The sequence below is a fragment of the Pelodiscus sinensis genome, chromosome 32 (genome assembly GCF_052426305.1).
Source record: "Pelodiscus sinensis isolate ZL-2025 chromosome 32, ASM5242630v1, whole genome shotgun sequence".
NCBI lineage: Eukaryota > Metazoa > Chordata > Testudines > Trionychidae > Pelodiscus > Pelodiscus sinensis.
In genome coordinates this window covers 1184580-1203469 of record NC_143083.1, presented here as the reverse complement: position 1 = coordinate 1203469, position 18890 = coordinate 1184580, and the positions used below count along the sequence as shown (strand labels likewise).

Genomic DNA, 18890 nt, shown 5'->3' with positions numbered 1-18890 from the left:
TTTGAGGCCACTCAGGAGAGATTCAAATATTGCCCAGCAGATTAGTAGAGTACCCCAGGTAGCTTTGTGTTTCTATTGGTGGTGCACATTCACATAGACAAATGTATTCCACACATGGATGGAAAAGATTAGAGGGAACATTGGTAGGGGGAGCAGCTTTAACCCTGAGTCCATTCCAGAGATTACTTAGGCACCTGAAAATTCCTGGGATTTTGCGGGTGATAAATTAGAAGTTAATTGACAGGACCAGTGCTTCTAATTCTTACATAAAGAAAAATAACAAATACCAATTAAAGCCATATTTTAAGTTTATTTGTAAATTTAGAACAAACAGCAGCAAGAGATACCTCCAGCTCCTCTTCAATCTCCCAACGGCACATTCAACCACCATTCCGCAGCAGCTTAGCCTGTTGTTGAACCACTCCTTATTGCTGTCAAGGTGCCTCTTGTAAGGTTCATGAACCAGGGCTGCAAGGAGTAGGCTGCATCACCTAGAATCACTGTGGGCATTTCCACATCCCCTACTGCAAATTCCTGGTCTGGAAAGAAAGTGCCAGCCTGCAGCCTCCTGTACAGGCTACTGTTCCTGATGATACGTCTATCATGCACCTTTCCAGACCACCCCATACCAATGTCTGTGAAATGCCCTCAGAGATCCACAAGTGCCTGAAGCACCATGGAGAAGTACCCTTACGACTGAGGTACTCTGAGGCAAGGTGGAGTGGTATTATAATAGGGATGTGTGTACCATTTATTGCCCTGCCACAGTTAGGAAAGCCCTTTTCAGCAAAGCCAGCCACAATGTCCCAGAGTCACTGTCCTGTCCAGCAAAATGTCATTTACTGCATAGCACACTTGCATAAATATTGTCCTGTCAGTAGACTCGCCCTCTCCAAAGTGATTCAGAACTTCACAGTAACAATCTGCAGTGGTCAGCTCCACAAAATAATGGCCACATGCTTCTCTACAGGGAAAGCAGCTCTCATTTGGGTGTCCTTGCACTGCAGTGCAGGGGCCAGCTCAGCACACAGCTCCCGGAAAGTCACTTTATGCACCTGAAAGTTCTGTAGCTACTGATCTTCATCCCACCCCTGCATGACAATCTGATCCCACTACTCAGAACTGATTTCCTAGCCCAAAACATTAATCAGATGAGCATATCAGGTCTGTCATAAGAAAATTACATATCAATTCATCAGATTCATCAGAAGTAGTGGACAATGGATTGTGCTCCAATGAATAGGAATCAGAATCACAGTCCCAATCCTAGTCCGACGTTAACAAGTACTCGTAGATGTAGTCCTCGTAGTCATGGTTGTGATCCGCTAGTAAGTCCATAATTAGGTATGCGGCAATGTGTGATGTCTTCTGCACAGTGCTCATGATGAGGACCAGAAAGCTGGGATGCATGCTTTCTTGCTGCGATTGCACCAATTGGCATGCAATCCAGAAATTCCCAGGAATGTCTGGAAAGAAAACATGGCTGACAGGACTTTTTCACGTTCCCATCATGCCTAGTGCTATGTCGCACGTTCCTATTGTGCTTAGCATATGAAGGTGATGCAAAGCACTGTGGGATGCATGCCCACAGTGCTATGATCTTTATGTTGATAAGGGAGTGAAATATGTGGCTATGAGTTGTCGGCAGCAGGGCTACATCTAGACTGGCAAGATTTTCTGCAAAGCATTTGTGGAAAAAAGCATCTAGATTGGCACAGACGCTTTTGTACAAAAGCACTTTTTGCGGAAAAGCGTCCGTGCCAATCTAGACGCGGTTTTGCGCGAGAAAGCCTCGATCGCCATTTTCGCCATCGGGGCTTTTTTGTGCAAAACGGTTCTCAGTTGTCTACACTGGCCCTCTTGCACAAAAGCATTTGGGCAAGAGGGCTTTTTCCCAGGGAGTGTGAAATGCTTTATGGTTTTTAAATGTGTGAATGAAAGCCATCACAGGCGTTACCCTCAATGTCTTGATGACCAACTGTTAAACAATCTCTTTTATGCTTTAAGTGGTTGGTCAGGGGACGTCACATGCCCACCCCAACTGGCCAGGTGACTTCCCATGCAGAAAGGGTATCTTTAAATACAGTAGGAAAGTGTGAGTCTTTGTCTGGCTCTTGTGGCACATCCAAGGGAGGGAAGCAAAATGCAGGACAATGTAGCACTTTAAAGACTAACAAGATGGTTTATTAGATGATGAGCTTTCGTGGGCCAGACCCACTTCCTCAGATCAAATAGTGGAGCGAGAGATCCCAGGGAAAAGGAGACTTCCCTGGTTTGGAAGGTTTGGCCCAGAAAGAAAATTTTAGTTTGTAATAAGTTTATACTGATGTTTTAGTGTAGAAGTAGCTAAGCATTTTCTATTACGTTGAGTTTGTAATCTGCTTTGCCCGGCTTGTTCTCACTTACTATCATTTACATCCTACTGCTTGTACTTAATAAAAATCACTTTTATGTTCTAACAAACCCAGTGTAAATAATTAGTACCTGGAGGCAGTGCTTTTTTTGTGATGGTACTACATACCGGCACCTCTGTGTCTTAAAGGGGCCATGTGTTTTAAAGGGGCATTGTCTCTTAAAAGGGCAATGCCGGCCCCACCCTGTCTTTTTTTTTTTTTTGCTCAACTTTCCCCCTGGAGTACTGATACCTTTTTTTCCCCCTTCCCTTCACAAAAAAGCACTGCCTGGAGGACCCATCAGTGTGTACATTCCCCCTTTCATTGTTAAAGGGGGCTTATCTATATAGTTCATTTGGGATTTTGATCTGATTTGGGGAGTGGTATCCCAGGAAGCTGGGACCTAAACTGCATTTTCCTTAGACCTGAAAAGATTCAGTGTCTGCTTTGCTTCTCAGACTGAGGGTGAGGGGGTTATACTCAGCCCTGTGCATTGGCTGGGGGGAGACCAGGGAGCTGGCCCAAAAGGACAGGGCAGCAAAAAGCCCCAGAGAGCAAAAAGGAGGGTGGCAGTGGCTTTGTCAACACTTCAGGAGGCACCCCCATCTGTGACCTCGCCCATCACACCTGGGCTGTGTCTAGACTGGCCAGTTTTTCCAGAAAATCAGCCGCTTTTTCGAAAAAGCTTTCCAGCTGTCGACACTGGCCGCTTGAATTTCCGCAAAAGCACTGACTTCCTACTGTAAGAAATCAGTGCTTCTTGTGGAAATACTATGCTGCTCCCGTTCGGGCAAAAGTCCCTTTTGTGCAAAGCTTTTGCGCCAAAGGGCCAGTGTAGACAGCTCAGGTTTGTTTTCCGCAAAAAAGCCCCGATCGCAAAAATGGCGATTGGGGCTTTTTTGCGGACAAGCGTCCGTGCCAATCTAGATGCTCTGTTCTGAAAATGCTTTTAACGGAAAACTTTTCCGTTAAAAGCATTTCCGGAAAATCATGCCAATCTAGACGCAGCCATGATGTTTTTAAACAGAAAGGCACTGATTTGGAATTCCATTTCACTAATGTAAAGCTGACACAGAACCAAGTGAAAAATTTGGCCTACAAATTTGAATCCCCAAAGTCCTGGACGGATGGCAACTCAGGGCCATAGTGTGTCATCCCTAGCCATGGAAGTGATGCAATGTTATTGCCTTAGATGATTGAAGGTGAACTGTACATTCTGGAAGATCATTGTGACTTTTCCTGGCTCTGCAGACAATCCCAGATGTCAGAGCTAAGGGGGAAAAGAGTGAAGAATCTCAAACAGTTAAAAAAAGAAGAGCAGGCAGACAAGGAATTTCGGAAGAAATTCAAGGTAAGCAGCAATGGGCAGTTTTCATAGCAATCCTCCCATGAAGTGCAGTTATTTATTAACCTCCTGGCAACCATGTTGAGGAGGCTGCACTTTGTGACCAGGCATAATATACAGCTAGAGCAATGTTTCTCAAAGTGCAGTCCACGGACCACTAGTGGTCTGCGGCTGCCTTCCTGGTGGTCCACGGCTCAAGCTCAGGCCCCTCCCCCATGCAGCAGGGAGCCCACACAGCTGCGAGGCTGCAGTACTAGCTTCCAGCTCAGAGGGCGCAGGGACAGGGAGTGTAAGAAAGCAAACGTATGCCCTCTCATGGGCTGCGGAGCTACAGGAGGAGGAATGCCACCCTGTCCCCCTCCATAGGAAAGTCCCGCCTGCTGCTGGGTGTCCGCCAAGCCTAGGCCACACCGGGCTTACGGTCACCATGGGAACAGTGGCGCATCCCTCAGTTGTTACCGCAGGGCAGACAGCGGGTTAGGCTGCACTGTGCCCGGGGACGCGGGGGGGGGGGGGGGCAGAGGAGCCCTTACACACAGGACGCAGGGGGGGGCTCGGGGCCCTTTGGGGCTTTGCACCCATGGGGTCTCAGTCTTGGGGGAAGGTCCAAGCTGCCTCTGCATCCACCCCCTGAAGGCGCCATGGACTGGACCCCTATGGGACCCCATCCCCAGCAGGAGGCTGGATGTGGAGTTATTTGCCTCCACGTCTCCACATCCAGACTCCCTGCCCACTCCCCCAGGAGCTCCTCACCCCCCAGTTTCTTGAACTCCCTATCCATCCACTCTGACCTGAGCCCTCTTCCCTGGGGCACCGTGCCCCCCATCTACCTGAACCCCATCAGCCACTCTGCCCCCCAGCTTTATCTCCAGGCACTCCCTGCTCCCATCTCCCTGTTCCTGGCTAGACACCCTACTCCAAGCCCCCTCCTGCACCCTCCCTCCTGGCCACACTCTGCACCCTCCCCCTTGGCCAGGCACCCACTCCCACTCTGCTTCTGCATCCACCATTGCTCCTTGCACCCTCCGTCCTGGCCACACACTGCACCGTCCCTTGCTCCTGCTCCCTCCCACTGGCCAGACACCCTACTCCCAGCCTGCTTCTGCACCCCACCTCGCAATCTCTTCCTTTCTGCACCCCACCTCCCTCTCAGATCCTGCACCTCATTCCTATCCCACTCACTGGCAGCCCTGTCCTGCACAATGAACCCCTCATTTTTGTCCCTGCCCCAGAGCCTAAGGTGGTCCCTAACTCTGGAACCCCAGAAAAGTAAATCTGGCCTATGGGAAACTCTGAACCTCAGTTCTCCTTGTCCCTTCCACTTTCCCCAAGGGGCTGAAGCTCCAGAGAAGTGAGGTGTCTTAGTTGAGGGACACACCAGTGAGGGTTGACATTTTTGGAGGAGCTTTTTGCTTCTCACTGGTGTGGTCCCCAACTGATTTTTCTGTGGGTCACTGACCCCCTGACCCAAAAAAGGTTCCCCTTCTGCCATAAAGAACACATTGAAACCTTTTGTGTTGGACATAAATTAATATTTTACTTTATTTAAAATGAAGTTTGATAAAGTAACTTTAGAAAGTTGAAACACTTAGTGAATTTCATAATTTAAATTAAACCATTCTCTCTAGCTGCAGCACTAGCAAAATGACTTGAGTGTAATTATGTAATTAATGGTGAGTTTTCATTAGCAACTGGTGATCCACAGAAAGTTTCACATCAAGCCAGTTGGTCCATGGACTGGAGGGAGGGACAGAGATCTGCTCTATAAAGCAATGGTTCCTAGAAACCCTCAACAAATCTTCGTTAGCTTACATTTAACGGTTAATTGTAAGCAGGTGCATGGTCCCGCTCTTGTGGGCAATGTTCCTGGTTTATACAGTGTCCTGGTGAAGTGGACTAGAGACAGGGTCGGGGACCTCACTCCTACTCCCTTTACCCAGAGACTTGCCTGCTCTTAAAAGCTCCAGTTCCACTCTTCTAGGGTGTGTCTAGACTACAGAGTTTTGTCGACAAAAGTGGGAGGGGATGAGGGGGTATGTGGGAGGTGACAAGGGCTCTGAGCAGGGAAGTGGGAGGAGATGGGAGTGTGGGAGAGGCCATCAGCAATATGGCAGGGGACCACTGGGTGAGTAGGCACGTGGAAGGGGATGACAAGGGCAAGTGGGTACATGGGAGGGGACAAGCAGGAACAGGTGAAAGGGAAAGAATTTGCTGCCAGGGAAAATTCCAACATTAAAAATAAAGAATGTTCCACACTGGGACAAAAGTTTGACATGTCAGAATTTCCCATAGATTGGGATTTCCAGCAGCATGTTTAGAAAAAATTCAGAACAACACTTACGTTTCTACCTCTTTGAAATAATTCCCGGGCTTCTGACTCTGATCCCAGAAACTGAATCCCAGCTCAAAGCAAGGCTTTCGGAATCCCAGCTTCATAGCTACTCCCCAGGCAGGTGGACATAGAGGCGAGAGAGCTGACAGGGAACCAGGCTATGATGAAGTAGGGAATGTATTCACCTTGTTATACTACATGTGAGTTCTACTGACCTATAGTAACCTTGTCAGTGTGCCTCAGTTTCCTGGGGCATAGCACCAATACCTAGATGGTGATGGGAATTTCAGGTGTTAATCTTGCTGGTAGCCTCCCTCAGCATGTACACAATGGCTGATGCCCTTTGTAACCTGACCAGAGAGGGGGTGCAAACCAGTGACACTTTTTTCCTAGGAAGCAGAACAAAGGCTGGAGGAGGGGCTTGGGGCCAGGTTGTTAGGCATGGGAATTAGTGTTGGCTGAAGTGATGCGAGAGGCTCAGGGTTCTAGCTCTGGACCACCTTCTCCAGGATTGTACTGACTGCTTCTGGTTACTGTGCTGACAAGTCTGTTCTATGCTGCATCCCAATCCACTAATAAACCTTCCATTCTACCTGCTGACAGAGTCTTCTCTTGCTGAGGATGGGGGTGCAAGGCTCTGAGACTTCACACCGTGGTTGGTTAGTGCTTGTGTGAAAAACAAGAGCCTTTAAAACAAACCCTGGCTTAAGCATGGAGGCACCTTCAGGCTTCTGTGCCCCAAACTCCATCCACCTACAGGGAATGTGAGTGTTTGTTAAACTGATTCACCACAGCTAAGGAACCAGTTCCACACCCACCCCACCTCCTGGGAATGAGCACACCTGGTCATGATAGTGTCTGGCCTGCACTCATCTAAGCCAGGTACTTTGAGGGTGGAGGCTGAGAGGGATGGAACCATTTGCAGCTTGTCTCCTACAGTTTTTAGGGGAAATCCGTGCTCTCACTCGAATGATGGTCGATCCCAATGTGACTGAGAAGAAGGGGGCAGGGAGGAATCTGCCACTCAAACGAGGAGAAATTCTGGATGTCATTCAGCTAACGAGTCCGGAGAGAATACTTTGCCGCAACAAGCAGTGGAAGTGTAAGTTTGAAGCGCCCCTGCAGCTTGTGACGAATGCAATGCCATGCTTCTCAGCAGGGCACTGGTAGAAGGGCTCTAAAAGCATGGACCACTAGCACCTGACTTAACACACCCAGCTCTATTAGCCAGATCTCTAGGAGGCATATCAATCACTCTGGCTGCGTCTAGACGGGCAAGTTTTTCTGCAAAAGTGGCTGCTTTTGTGGAAAAACTTGCCAGCTGTCTACACTGGCCGCTTTGAATTTGCGCAAGAACACTGACGATCTAATGTAAGATTGTCAGTGTCCTTCCACAAATACAATGACTCTCCCGTTTGGGGAAAAGCCCTCTTGCGCAAATGCTTTTGTACAAGAGGGCTGGTGCAGACAACTGAGAACCGTTTTGTGCAAAAAAGCCCCGATGGTGAAAATGGCGATTGAGGCTTTCTCGCGCAAAACCGCGTCTAGATTGGTACGGACGCTTTTCCGCAAAAAGTGCTTTTGCGGAAAAGCGTCCCTGCCAATCTAGATGCTCTTTTCCGAAAATGCTTTTAATGGAAAAACTTTTCCATTAAAAGCATTTGCGGAAAATCAGGCCAGTCTAGACGCAGCCTCTGTGAGCCAGTCACCACTGGAGAGGCACAGCAGCTCTGTGTGAGGATGGGTTATGCAGGGGTGGTATAAAGTGCCAAACTAGGCGGATATGGAGAGGAGCTGATAATGGCTCTTTTGGCAACTCCTGACAGTAAAACATCTGACTGCCTACCTGAATTTTTAAATAAAGCAGCAGGCTGCTCTCCTCTTGCGGTGAGGGGAACACTGTCTCCATGTGCTGCACCTGCCCCAGCACTGCCCTCACAGCTCCCATTGGTCAGGAGCTGACCGATGGGTGTTGCAGATGCAGACACCTTGCAGAGACACGCTGTCCCCGTCCCCCCAGAGGAGCACAGAGATGAATCTGCAGGCTGCTGCTTCTGGGAGTGGCATGGAGTCACGGCAGTCAGCTAGTCTGAACCCTGCTGGACATCAGTGGCCCTGACATTGACCAAATGATCCTGATCGACAGATTGGTAACTACTGTCTTAAACATTTCCAAGTTCAGGGGCCAAAAAGGTCAGCTTAAGTGTCCTGCTTTCCCTTCTCCCCAGCCCTAGCATTTACTGAGAACTATTTGGAGGCTTTGGTTACAGACAGCCTGGCATCTCTCTTTGGCCAGCTGCAGCCTGCACATGGAAGGTGTGTGTGCCCGTATGAGGAGCAGGGCATTTTTCATGGCATTCCAGGCACAATCAAGAGCTGGATTCCAGCAGAGTGTGACATCTGTGCTGTCCTGAGCATGTCACTAAAGAGGGGTGTGGCTGGAAGCCTGGGGGTCCTTGGAGATGGGAAAGGTAGGCTCAGGAGGGTTTGAATCCAGGAGGAGTTTCAGAATCACCAGCCTATGGAAGTCCTCTTGCAGCACTCCTGGGCCATAAGACTTGCAGTAGCCCTCTTTCCATTCATGCACATTCTGATTAAATAGGCCTTGGAGCCACCAAATGTCAGGGCCTCACCACAAACTGGGCCACCTTCTCAGGCCTGTGGTTACTCCCAGCCAAGGCAAACCTGTCTATGTACTTCAACCTTCTAGCAGGTAGGTTCTCCTTCCCACGCTGCCAGATTTTGCTTGGGACAGTCCAGTCAACGGGGCAGGCTGAGTTGGGCTTCCTTAAATCAAAGCATCTGTCACTGAGCTGCCTCCTTTGGCTACTGCCAGAAACCACACTGGCTGTGCAAGAGAGGGTCCAGCTTAGCTTCTCCTGGCTAGCCTTGGTTTTGGTGCAGGCCTGCAGGGCTCTCCACCCGGCACACCCAGAGCTCCCTGAAGTAGGGCCTTGCACTTGCACTAGCCCCATACAGCCTGCATCAGTCTCCAGTCCCAACACTGACTGCATGTGCTGAATCCATGTGCTGTGGACCCCTGCACTGCTGTGCTGCCCATGCTGGGTGAGTGAACATTCTGCTGGGATTAGGGCCCTAGATGTCTAGCAGTGAAGGAATCAGAGTAGCAGAGTGAGAATTTTATATTTTAAATAAACATGTGTCCCTTTTCCTGTCTGTTCCAGATGGCTATATCCCCAGGGCAGTGCTGCTGCAGCTGTGAGTACAGATACCTTTCTCTTGTTTTCTCTTTGTTTGATGTTTTTAAACTCTAAAGATTAACTGCCATGGCTGGTAATAAACAATAGTTAAATGGATGTTAAAAAGGAACAGTCAGAAGCTACATGAAACTTTTAAAAAACGTTTTAAAAACACCATAATAGAACCTCAAACTAAATGTAAATCCCAAGTTAAAAAAAAAATCACTAACAGGATAAAAAATGCCACCTAAACCTAAACGATGCAGTGAAGGAAACATAATTAGAGACAAAAAGGCATCCTTTGAAAAGTGGAAGTCAAACCCTAGCGAGGAAAATAGAAAGGAACACAAACTCTGCCAAGTCAAGTGTAAAAGTATAATCAGACAGAACAGAAAAGAATTTTAAGAGAAACTAAGAAGGCACAAAAGGAAAGGAATAAATTATCAGTTTTGACAGAGGAGAAAGGCAAAAAGCCAGGTCTCCTAAAAGCTATAATGGGACCAATGGTGTTCCACACATTCATATATGAGCTGGGGAAATGGTAAACAGTAAGGTGGAAAAATTTGCAGACTATTACTCAAGCTAATTAAATCCAAAACTGACCACTAAGAATTACAGAAATAACTCACAAAATTGTGTGGTGGGAGATGAAATGGATTGTTGATAAATACAAAATATTGGAAAAGATAATCCCAACTACACATACAAGATAAAGAAGCACAAGTTGACTTGGTACAGCCATGTGACAAGATCACTTGGTCAATCCAAGATCATCCTCCAAGGGTCAGAACTAGGGAGGAGGAGAAGAGAGAGACTGACATAGGTGACTTAAATTTAGTTTAATCAACTAATCGACTAGTCAATGGATATCAAATAAGCTGCTGCTTATCGGAAAGTCGACTAGTCGCTAACATCCCTAGACTGACTTAGGAGTCTTTAAGAACCAAAACAATACTCAATGGCCTTAATGGTTTCCAATGCTTCCTCCCAAACACATTCTAAAGCTTAGTGGAAATTACTTGTCAGGAATACAACTCTAATTGAAAGGCCAAACAAATAAAGAGGATCCATGGTAAAGTTTTGAATACACCATGTATTAATGTCATTAGAATAGCGAATGCAGCTGTTAAATGGCCATACATTTTACAATTCCTTGTTCTTTTCAATCGTAGTGACACAGACATTTATGATGACATTGCCTTTTGTGGTAAGTATAAAAATGAAGTCCATTTCCCCACCCCCAGCCCAGATATAATGGGATGATAGGGATAAGGCAGGGTTGGCAACTTTTTCAAACCGAAGAGCCAAAGTTCATCAAAATTCAGAACAAGTGGTCAACAAAGAGCTGTATAAGAATGCCTACTTGCATAACAGAAAGTATACGTTTTAATATTATTGATAATTTACATGATTAATATTAGCATAAATGAAACATTGTACTCACAGGCTGTGTCTACACTGGCCACTTATTCCGGAAAATCAGCCGCTTTTCCGGAATAACTTGCCAGCTGTCTACACTGGCCCCTTGAATTTCCGGAAAAGCAATGACGATCTACTGTAAAATCATCAGTGCTTTTCCGGAAAAACTGTGCTGCTCCTGTTCGGGCAAAAGTCCTTTTCCGGAAAACTGTTCTGGAAAATGGCCAGTGTAGACAGCACAGATTTATTTTCCGCAAAAAAGCCCCGATTGCGAAAATGACGATCGGGGCTTTTTTGCGGAAAAGCGCGTCTAGATTGGCACGGACGCTTTTCCGCAAAAAGTGCTTTTCCGGAAAAGCATCCTGCCAATGTAGACGCGCTTTTCCCGGAAATACTTATAATGGAAAACTGTTCCATTTTAAGCATTTCCGGAAAATCATGCCAGTGTAGATGTAGTCACAGACTTTATTTAATGGGACTTCTGCTGCTGGAGGTGCAGTTTGTGGATGTGGGGGAGCAGGAGTCAGTGTTGGGGTGTGTGGGAGGTGCAGGAGGCAGTGGGGCTGGGATCTGGCAGGGTTCTGGCTGGATTACCTTACCTGGATGCGGCTGGGCTGCTGAACCCCGGGGCAACAGTGGCTTGAAGGGGCAGGCCAGGATTGCCACAGCCAGATTGTGGCCTCTGCTCTTACCTATGTCACAGTAGGAGAGGGGCTGCCACCAGCCCTTCCTGTGGCCAGAGTAGGGATGTAAAATTTCGATTAACTGGCTAATTGAATAGTCGATGCAATTTTCATTGACGATGTGATTAGTCAATAAGGGCGCCTCTGCCTTTGAAGTGTAGCAACAGTTCAAAGGTGAAAGCGCTGTGGCGAGCACGAGGCCAGAGGGGACTCAAGCAGTCCCCCGTTGACCCCATGCTCCCTGTGGCGTTTCAAGGCGGCAGCGCTGTGTGGAAGCGCTCCTTTCTCTTTCCCACCCTCCTGATAGAGGCAGCAAGTGGGGGGAAGCGACTAGTCGACTAGCGTTTTGACTACCCAATAAGTATTTGCTTATTGGATAGGTGACTAGTCATTCACATCCTTTGGCTAGATGGGGGCTGGACCACAGGGCATGCCCCTGGATTGGGGCTGGGGTCAGGATGCTGCAACCAAATGGGGCCTGGGCCCCACATGGGGACTTGTTAGACAGGCTCCATTTTATATAAAGTAAAATATGATGTCTGACACTAGGGCTACCATACGTCCGGTTTTTCCCGGGCATGTCCGTGTTTTCACTTCTTAAATCTCCGTCTTGACAGTTTTTTTAAATGGCAAAAAAAAGTCCTGGATTTTTGCCCTGCAAAGGGGATCTGGGAGGGAGCGGCAGCACGTGCCTGTCAAGTGGAACGTTCGGCGCCACGTGCCCAACCATTCCTGGCCACGCTGCCCCAGCGTGTGACTGCAGCGGTGGCAGTGGCTCCGGTGAGACCCAGGGCAGGTCCAGTGTGGGAAGTGGGTTTGGCTCCTCCCACAGAGTCACTGCGTTACCCTCCACCCTGCTAGATTATGTCCCCAGCTCTGCAGACGTGGGGGCATTGGGTTAGAGCAGGGGGCTGGGAGTGTCTGGCTCTGGGGGAGAGAAAGGGCACTACATAAGAACATAGGAACGGCCGTACTGGGTCAGACCAAAGGTCCAGCTAGCCCAGTAGCCTGTTCCAGGTGCCCCCGAGGGGATGGACCAAAGACAAGGATCAAGCGATTTGTCTCCTGCCATCCGTCTCCAGCCTCTGACGAACAGAGGCCAGGGGCTCCATTCTTACCCCCTGGCTAATAGCCTTTTATGGACCTAATCTCCATGAATTTATCTAGCTCTTTTTTAAACTCTGGGTTAGAGTGGGGGGATGGGTGAGGAGGGCTGGAGGGTGCCTGACTCTGGGGAGGGAAAGGACTTTGGGTTAGAACAGAGTGGCTGAGGGGTTCCTGGCTGTGGGAGGGGTGGGGCATTGGGTTAGAGCAGAGGGGATAGGGTGCCTGGCTCTGGGGGAAGGGTGGGTTAGAGCAGAGGGAGCGAGGGGTTGGCCTGGCTCTGGGGGAGGGGAGAGGGCATTGGGTTGGAGCTGGGGGTGCCTGGCTCTGGGGGAGGGATGGGTGCATAGGGTTAGAGCACGGAGGCGGGGGGGCTGGTTCTGGGGGAGGGATGGGTGCATAGGGTTAGAGCACGGAGGCGGGGGGGCTGGTTCTGGGGGAGGGATGGGTGCATAGGGTTAGAGCACGGAGGCGGGGGGGCTGGTTCTGGGGGAGGGGTGGGTGCATAGGGTTAGAGCACGGAGGCGGGGGGGCTGGTTCTGGGGGAGGGGTAGGTGCATAGGGTTAGAGCACGGAGGCGGGGGGGCTGGTTCTGGGGGAGGGATGGGTGCATAGGGTTAGAGCACGGAGGCGGGGGGGCTGGTTCTGGGGGAGGGGTAGGTGCATAGGGTTAGAGCACGGAGGCGGGGGGGCTGGTTCTGGGGGAGGGGTGGGTGCATAGGGTTAGAGCACGGAGGCGGGGGGGCTGGTTCTGGGGGAGGGGTAGGTGCATAGGGTTAGAGCACGGAGGCGGGGGGGCTGGTTCTGGGGGAGGGGTAGGTGCATAGGGTTAGAGCACGGAGGCGGGGGGGCTGGTTCTGGGGGAGGGGTGGGTGCATAGGGTTAGAGCACGGAGGCGGGGGGGCTGGTTCTGGGGGAGGGGTAGGTGCATAGGGTTAGAGCACGGAGGCGGGGGGGCTGGTTTCACGAGGAGTAACGGTAGTTCGGAATAGGAAGTCTAGTCCGAACTACCTAGTTCGTGCCCTGTGTAGCCGCGCTGCACGGGGTTCGAACCAGCGGGGTTTTAAAAATGGCGGCTCCCCGCTTATGCAAATGAAGCCCGGGAAATTCAAATCCCGGGCTTCATTTGCAAGTGCGGTATGCATACATTTTCTCGCCGACGATGCCTGGGGTAGAGCAGCTGGGGCGCTGCCGGGTTGGTCCCCGCAGCACTGAGGTGCAGCGCTGCAGGGACCTACCCGACAGCGCCCCAGCTGCTCTGTCCCAGGTGTCCAGATTCAGCTGCTGTTGAAACTGATCAGTGGCTGATTCCAGGCGAGAAAAGCCTGGTCTGCTGGGGGAGGGGGGCACTAGCTGTGTCCCCCTCCCCCAGCAGACCAGGGAGACGGGGAGCAAAGCCTCGGAGGACGCCGGTAGTGGGACAGCCGCGGTGCGTCTGGGCTGTCCCACTGCCCGCGTCTTCCATGGCTTTGCTCTGCGTCTCCCTGGTCTGCTGGGAGCTCCCCCCCAGCAGACCAGGGAGACATGGAGCAGCTTTTCTCGCCCCAGAGGACGCGGGCGGTGGGACCGCGGCGTATCTGGGCGTCCCGCCGCTCGCGTCCTCTGGGGCGAGAAAAGCCCCGTTCGTAACTGCGGATCTGACATAAGTCGGATCCGCATAACTTGGGGACTGACAGTATTCATCCTTTGTAATTTGTCCTGGTTTCCACTTTTTATATGACTCCTTTTTTATGTTTAGATCATGCAAGATCTGCTGGTTAAGCCAAAACGGTCTTTTGCCATACTTTCTATCTTTCTTATGCAGTGGAATAGCTTGCTTTTGGGCCCTTAATAATGTCTCTTTAAAAAACAGCCAACTCTCTTCAGTTGTTTTTCCCCTTAGTCTTGCTTCCCATGGGACCTTACCTACCAGCTCTCTGAGCTTACCAAAATCTGCCTTCCTGAAATCCATTGTCTCTAATTTGCTGTTCTCTTTTCTACCATACCTTAAAATCATGAACTCTGTGATTTCATGATCACTTTCACCCAAGCTGCCTTCCACTTTCAAATTCTGAACAAGTTCCTCCCTATTTGTTAAAATCAAATCTAGAACAGCTTCCCCCCAAGTAGCTTTTTCAACCTGCTGAAATAAAAAGTTTTCTTCAATGCAGTCCAAGAATTTATTGGATAGTCTGGGCCCCGCTGTGTTAGTTTCCCAACATATGTCTGGATAGTTGAAGTCCCCCATCACCACCAAATCCTGCGCTTTGGATGATTTTGTTAGTTGTTTAAAAAAAGCCTCATCCACCTCTTCCGCCTGGGTAGGTGGCCTGTAGTAGACCCCTAGCATGATATCACCCTCGTTTTTTACCCTTTTTAGCCTAACCCAGAGACTCTCAAACACATGGGCTACGACTAGACTGGCATGATTTTCCGGAAATGCTTTTAATGGAAAAGTTTTCCGTTAAAAGCATTTTCGGAAAAGAGCGTCTAGATTGGCACGGATACTTTTCCGCAAAAACAGTTTTTGCGGAAAAGCGTCCGTGGCCAATCTAGATGTGCTTTTCCGCAGAAAAGCCCCGATCGCCATTTTCATGATCAGGGCTTTTTTGCGGAAAACAAATCTGAGCTGTCTACACTGGCCCTTTTGCGCAAAAGTTTTACGCAAAAGGACTTTTGCCCAAACGGGAGCAGAATAGTATTTCCGCAAAAAGCACTGATTTCTGAGGGTATGTCTACACTACAAAGTTAATTTGAACTAACAGACGTTAGTTCGAATTAACTTTGATAGGTGCTACACACGCGAACCGCTAGTTCGAACTTAATTCGAACTAGGTAAACCTCATTCCACGAGGACTAACAACTAGTTCGAATTAACTAGTTCGAATTAAGGGCTGTGTAGTCACTTAATTCGAACTAGTGGGAGGCTAGCCCTCCCCAGCTTTCCCTGGTGGCCACTCTGGGCACCACCAGGGAAACTCTTCTGCCCCCCCTCCCGGCCCTGGAGCCCTTAAAGGGGCACGGGCTGGCTACAGTGCCCGTGCCAGGTGCAAGCCTGCCAGCACCCAGCCAGCAGACCCTGCACCTGGCATGGCTCGAGCCGGCCACCTGCTGCCACCCAGCCCTCCGCCTCTTCCCGGGACCAGGCTGGTGGCTCCCGGGAGCCTGCCCAGGTCCGCAAGAGACGGGCGCCCGCGTGGTCTAGTGCAGACATCGTGGACCTCATCCACGACCTCCGCACTAGGCACAGGAAAGTGGCTGTCTAGGGCAGGAGAGCTGCCAGCCTGGCCACCCAGGAGCAGGTTTGCATGAAAATCAAGGTGGTCCACTGAGACCCCCGACCCTGAGCCCTGAGCTTAGAATGGCCGTACTGGGTCAGACCAAAGGTCCATCTAGCCCAGTAGCCTGTCTGCTGACACTAGGTACACTGGAGGGGATGGTCCGAAGACAATGACCAAGCCATTTGTCTCGTGCCATCCATCTCCAGCCTTCCACAAACAGAGGCCAGGGACACCATTACTACCCCCTGGCTAATACCACTCCATGGACCCAACCTCCATGACTTGATCTCACTTCTCTTTAAACTCTGTTCTAGTTCTAGCCTTCACAGCCTCCTGCAGCAAGGAGTTCCACAGGTTGACTATTTGCTTTGTGAAGAAGAACTTTCTGTTGTTAGTTTGAAGCCTGCTACCCATTCATTTCATTTGGTGTCCTTTACTCCTTCTATTATGGGAACTAATGAAGAACTTTTCTTTATGCACCCTCTCCACACCACTCGTGCTTTTATAGACCTCTGTCATATCCCCCCTCAGTCTCCTCTTTTCTAAGCTGAGAAGTCCCAGTCTCTTTAGCCTCTCTTCATATGGGACCTGTTCCAAACCCCTGATCATTTTAGTTGCCTTTCCCTCTCCCACCCTCTCTCTTCCCCTCTCCCACCTTCTTTTCCCAGTCTCCCCGAGTTTTGTTCAATAAAGAGAGTTTCTATTTTTGAACACACATGTCCTTTATTTTGTACATCAGGAAGGGGGGCTAGGGAGGGGTAAGTGGAAGGAGGTGAGGGAGGAATGGGGTACGAGCCCCCGATGGGGAGGACTGGGCTGGCTCTGTGGGCTGCTCGGGGTGGAAACTCTCCTGAAGCCCCTTGATTGACCCCCCCTCCGGATGGCAGCCTGCAGCAAGTGCAGCCGGGCTGATGGCCGAGTGCTGTGATGTGCCGAGTGTGGGCACTCCAAGCCAGGACTGCTTTGCAAGCGGGGAACTCCTGAGAACTGTCTGTCCGGGGTGGGTGTCGGGTCCCTTTAAGCACAGCCCTCGGCTAGCCTGAGACAGCAGTTTCACACTCTAAGTCCTAACCTGATGCCCTGCCGGCACTGCTTCCGGCCAGCCTTAACCTCAGTTCAGGGTCCACTCAGTGTGGACATGCTAGTTTGAATTAGCAAAACGCTAATTCGAACTAGTTTTTAAGTCTAGATGCGCTAATTCGAATTAGCTTAGTTCGAATTAACTAAGTTAGTTCAAATTAGTGCTGCAGTGTAGACATACCCTGACAGTAGGAAGTCAGTGCTTTTGCGGAAATTCAAGCGGCCAGTGTAGACAGCTGGCAAGTTTTTCCGGAAAAGCGGCTGATTTTCCGGAAAAACTGGCCAGTCTAGACACAGCCATGTAGTTTGGCTCTTTGGTTTGAAAAAGTCGCTGACCCCTGTTCTAGCTAGTTGTTCAATGTGCTTGCTAACTGACTGTTCCCCTGCTGCAAATATGTGGGATGGGAACTAGGGAGCATGACTCTGCATACTCGTGCAGCAAATCTTTAGTTATTGGCTCTAATGAATTTTCTCTGTTTATCTTCCTCAGATGAAAGTAATTCTTCTGCCAGAGTCAGCAAGTGATCTCTCCAGCTGGGGGCAGGGAGTGAAGCTAGAAACATGAAAACTGTTAAATGCAAGTTTGGGAGTTACCTTTCCACAGTTAGTGCTCAAAAGACAGCGGGTGCTTTCTAACATGGTGGGATGGTTAATTTTTTAATAAGTTTGGCTTCTGGGCAGATCTTGCCCCACATTCAGCAAAACAACTCAAAAATAGGACAGGGGCCACAAAAGTGTTCAGAGGAACAGGTTACAGATTACTTGGAAATAAACTGTCTGCTGCGTTTCTTGTTTTGGTCTGTGTAGAGAATGGTGATGATCCCTGAGTTTGTTTTTTTAAAATTTTGCTGGCTATTCAGCTTCGGAATCCAGGTCTCATCTGTCTTCTTTTTCCTGAGAGGATTCTGCTATCTCTGCTACTAAGTTTGTGAAGCCTCGGTAACTGAAAAGGAGTAGAGAGTTCAGTAAAATTATATAGTGTAAATACACCACAACAGCTGGGAGGAAGGGTATGTCTGTTAGTGATTCAAAGCCTCACCCCTTTAATTGGGAGCTGGAAAGGCTCCTACTTTGAGTCTGCTGTGGGAAAACGTAGCATGTGACAAAATTAGGGAAGACCAAACCAGATAGTCCTGATAGCTTGAAGGTAAAGACAGGTGAAGTTTTCAAAAAACCTTTTATGCTCAGAATGGAAATAAAAAGGGACAATTCCTTCCCCCCTTTTTTTGTAAGTGAGATAGTGACAATCCAATGCAGCTGATCCTCCCTCCTGCTTCCTCTGGCAGCTTTCCACACAGGGTGCATCCACACAGCACCCTTACCTTGGAAAAAGCTCCGCAATTCCTTATTTTGAGGTTATTTCAAAAGAAAGCGCTATTTTGACAAATCCCTTAACCCTTGTGGAATGAGGGTGACAGGGATGCTGGAATAGCAAGCCTATTTGAAATAACGGGCGTGTTTAAAGACACGGAATTGCTATTTCCAGATACTTCCGGTATCCTGAACTAGCCCCGCTGTTTAGACGTAGCCACAGACACAAAGCACTTTTCTCTGGGATTTGGGAAATTTGGGTTTATTTTGTGGCTCTACCCCAGACTCCCTGTGTGATCTTTGTACTGTGCTCTGTCTTAGTTTTGCCACTTGTAAAATGTGGATACTGGCTTTTCATCTGTTTGGTTAGCATTAGATTGTGAACTCTTTGGGGGCAGGGACTGTCTCTTACTATGATGTGTACAGTGTCTAGCACAATGGGCCTCATTTGATCTTGGCTGGGGTCTTTAGACTCCACTGCAAGTCAAATAAAAACACAGTTTGTTTTAAAGATGTCTTTACCATTGCTTCTGTTCACTAGGGCTACGTCTACATTGGCATCCCTTTTCGGAAAAGGGATGCTAATGTGATGAGTTGGAATTGCAAATCCGCGGGGGATTTAAATATCCCCCGCGGCATTTGCATTTACATGGCTGCTGCTTTTTTCCAGCTTGGAGATAAGCCGGAGAAAAGCGCCAGTCTAGATGCGATTCTCCGGAAAATAAGCCCTTTTCCGGAGGATTTCTTATTCCTACTTTCAAGC

At 49.2% G+C, this 18890-nt stretch overlaps 1 protein-coding gene across 2 annotated transcripts in view; it reads left to right on the top strand.

The window, feature by feature from the left end:
* The window catches only part of PRAM1 (PML-RARA regulated adaptor molecule 1), a 52299-nt gene extending 33680 nt beyond the window's left edge, over window positions 1-18619 (top strand). For both annotated transcript variants that reach the window (XM_025184337.3, XM_025184335.3), the window contains 5 exons: window positions 3645-3744; window positions 7010-7172; window positions 9256-9289; window positions 10443-10477; window positions 17307-18619. In XM_025184337.3, the coding sequence (XP_025040122.1) occupies window positions 3645-3744; window positions 7010-7172; window positions 9256-9289; window positions 10443-10477; window positions 17307-17341 (367 nt within the window). In that variant the 3' untranslated portion in view covers window positions 17342-18619. The remainder of the gene's footprint in view (window positions 1-3644; window positions 3745-7009; window positions 7173-9255; window positions 9290-10442; window positions 10478-17306) is intronic.
* The last annotated feature ends 271 nt before the right edge of the window (window positions 18620-18890 follow it).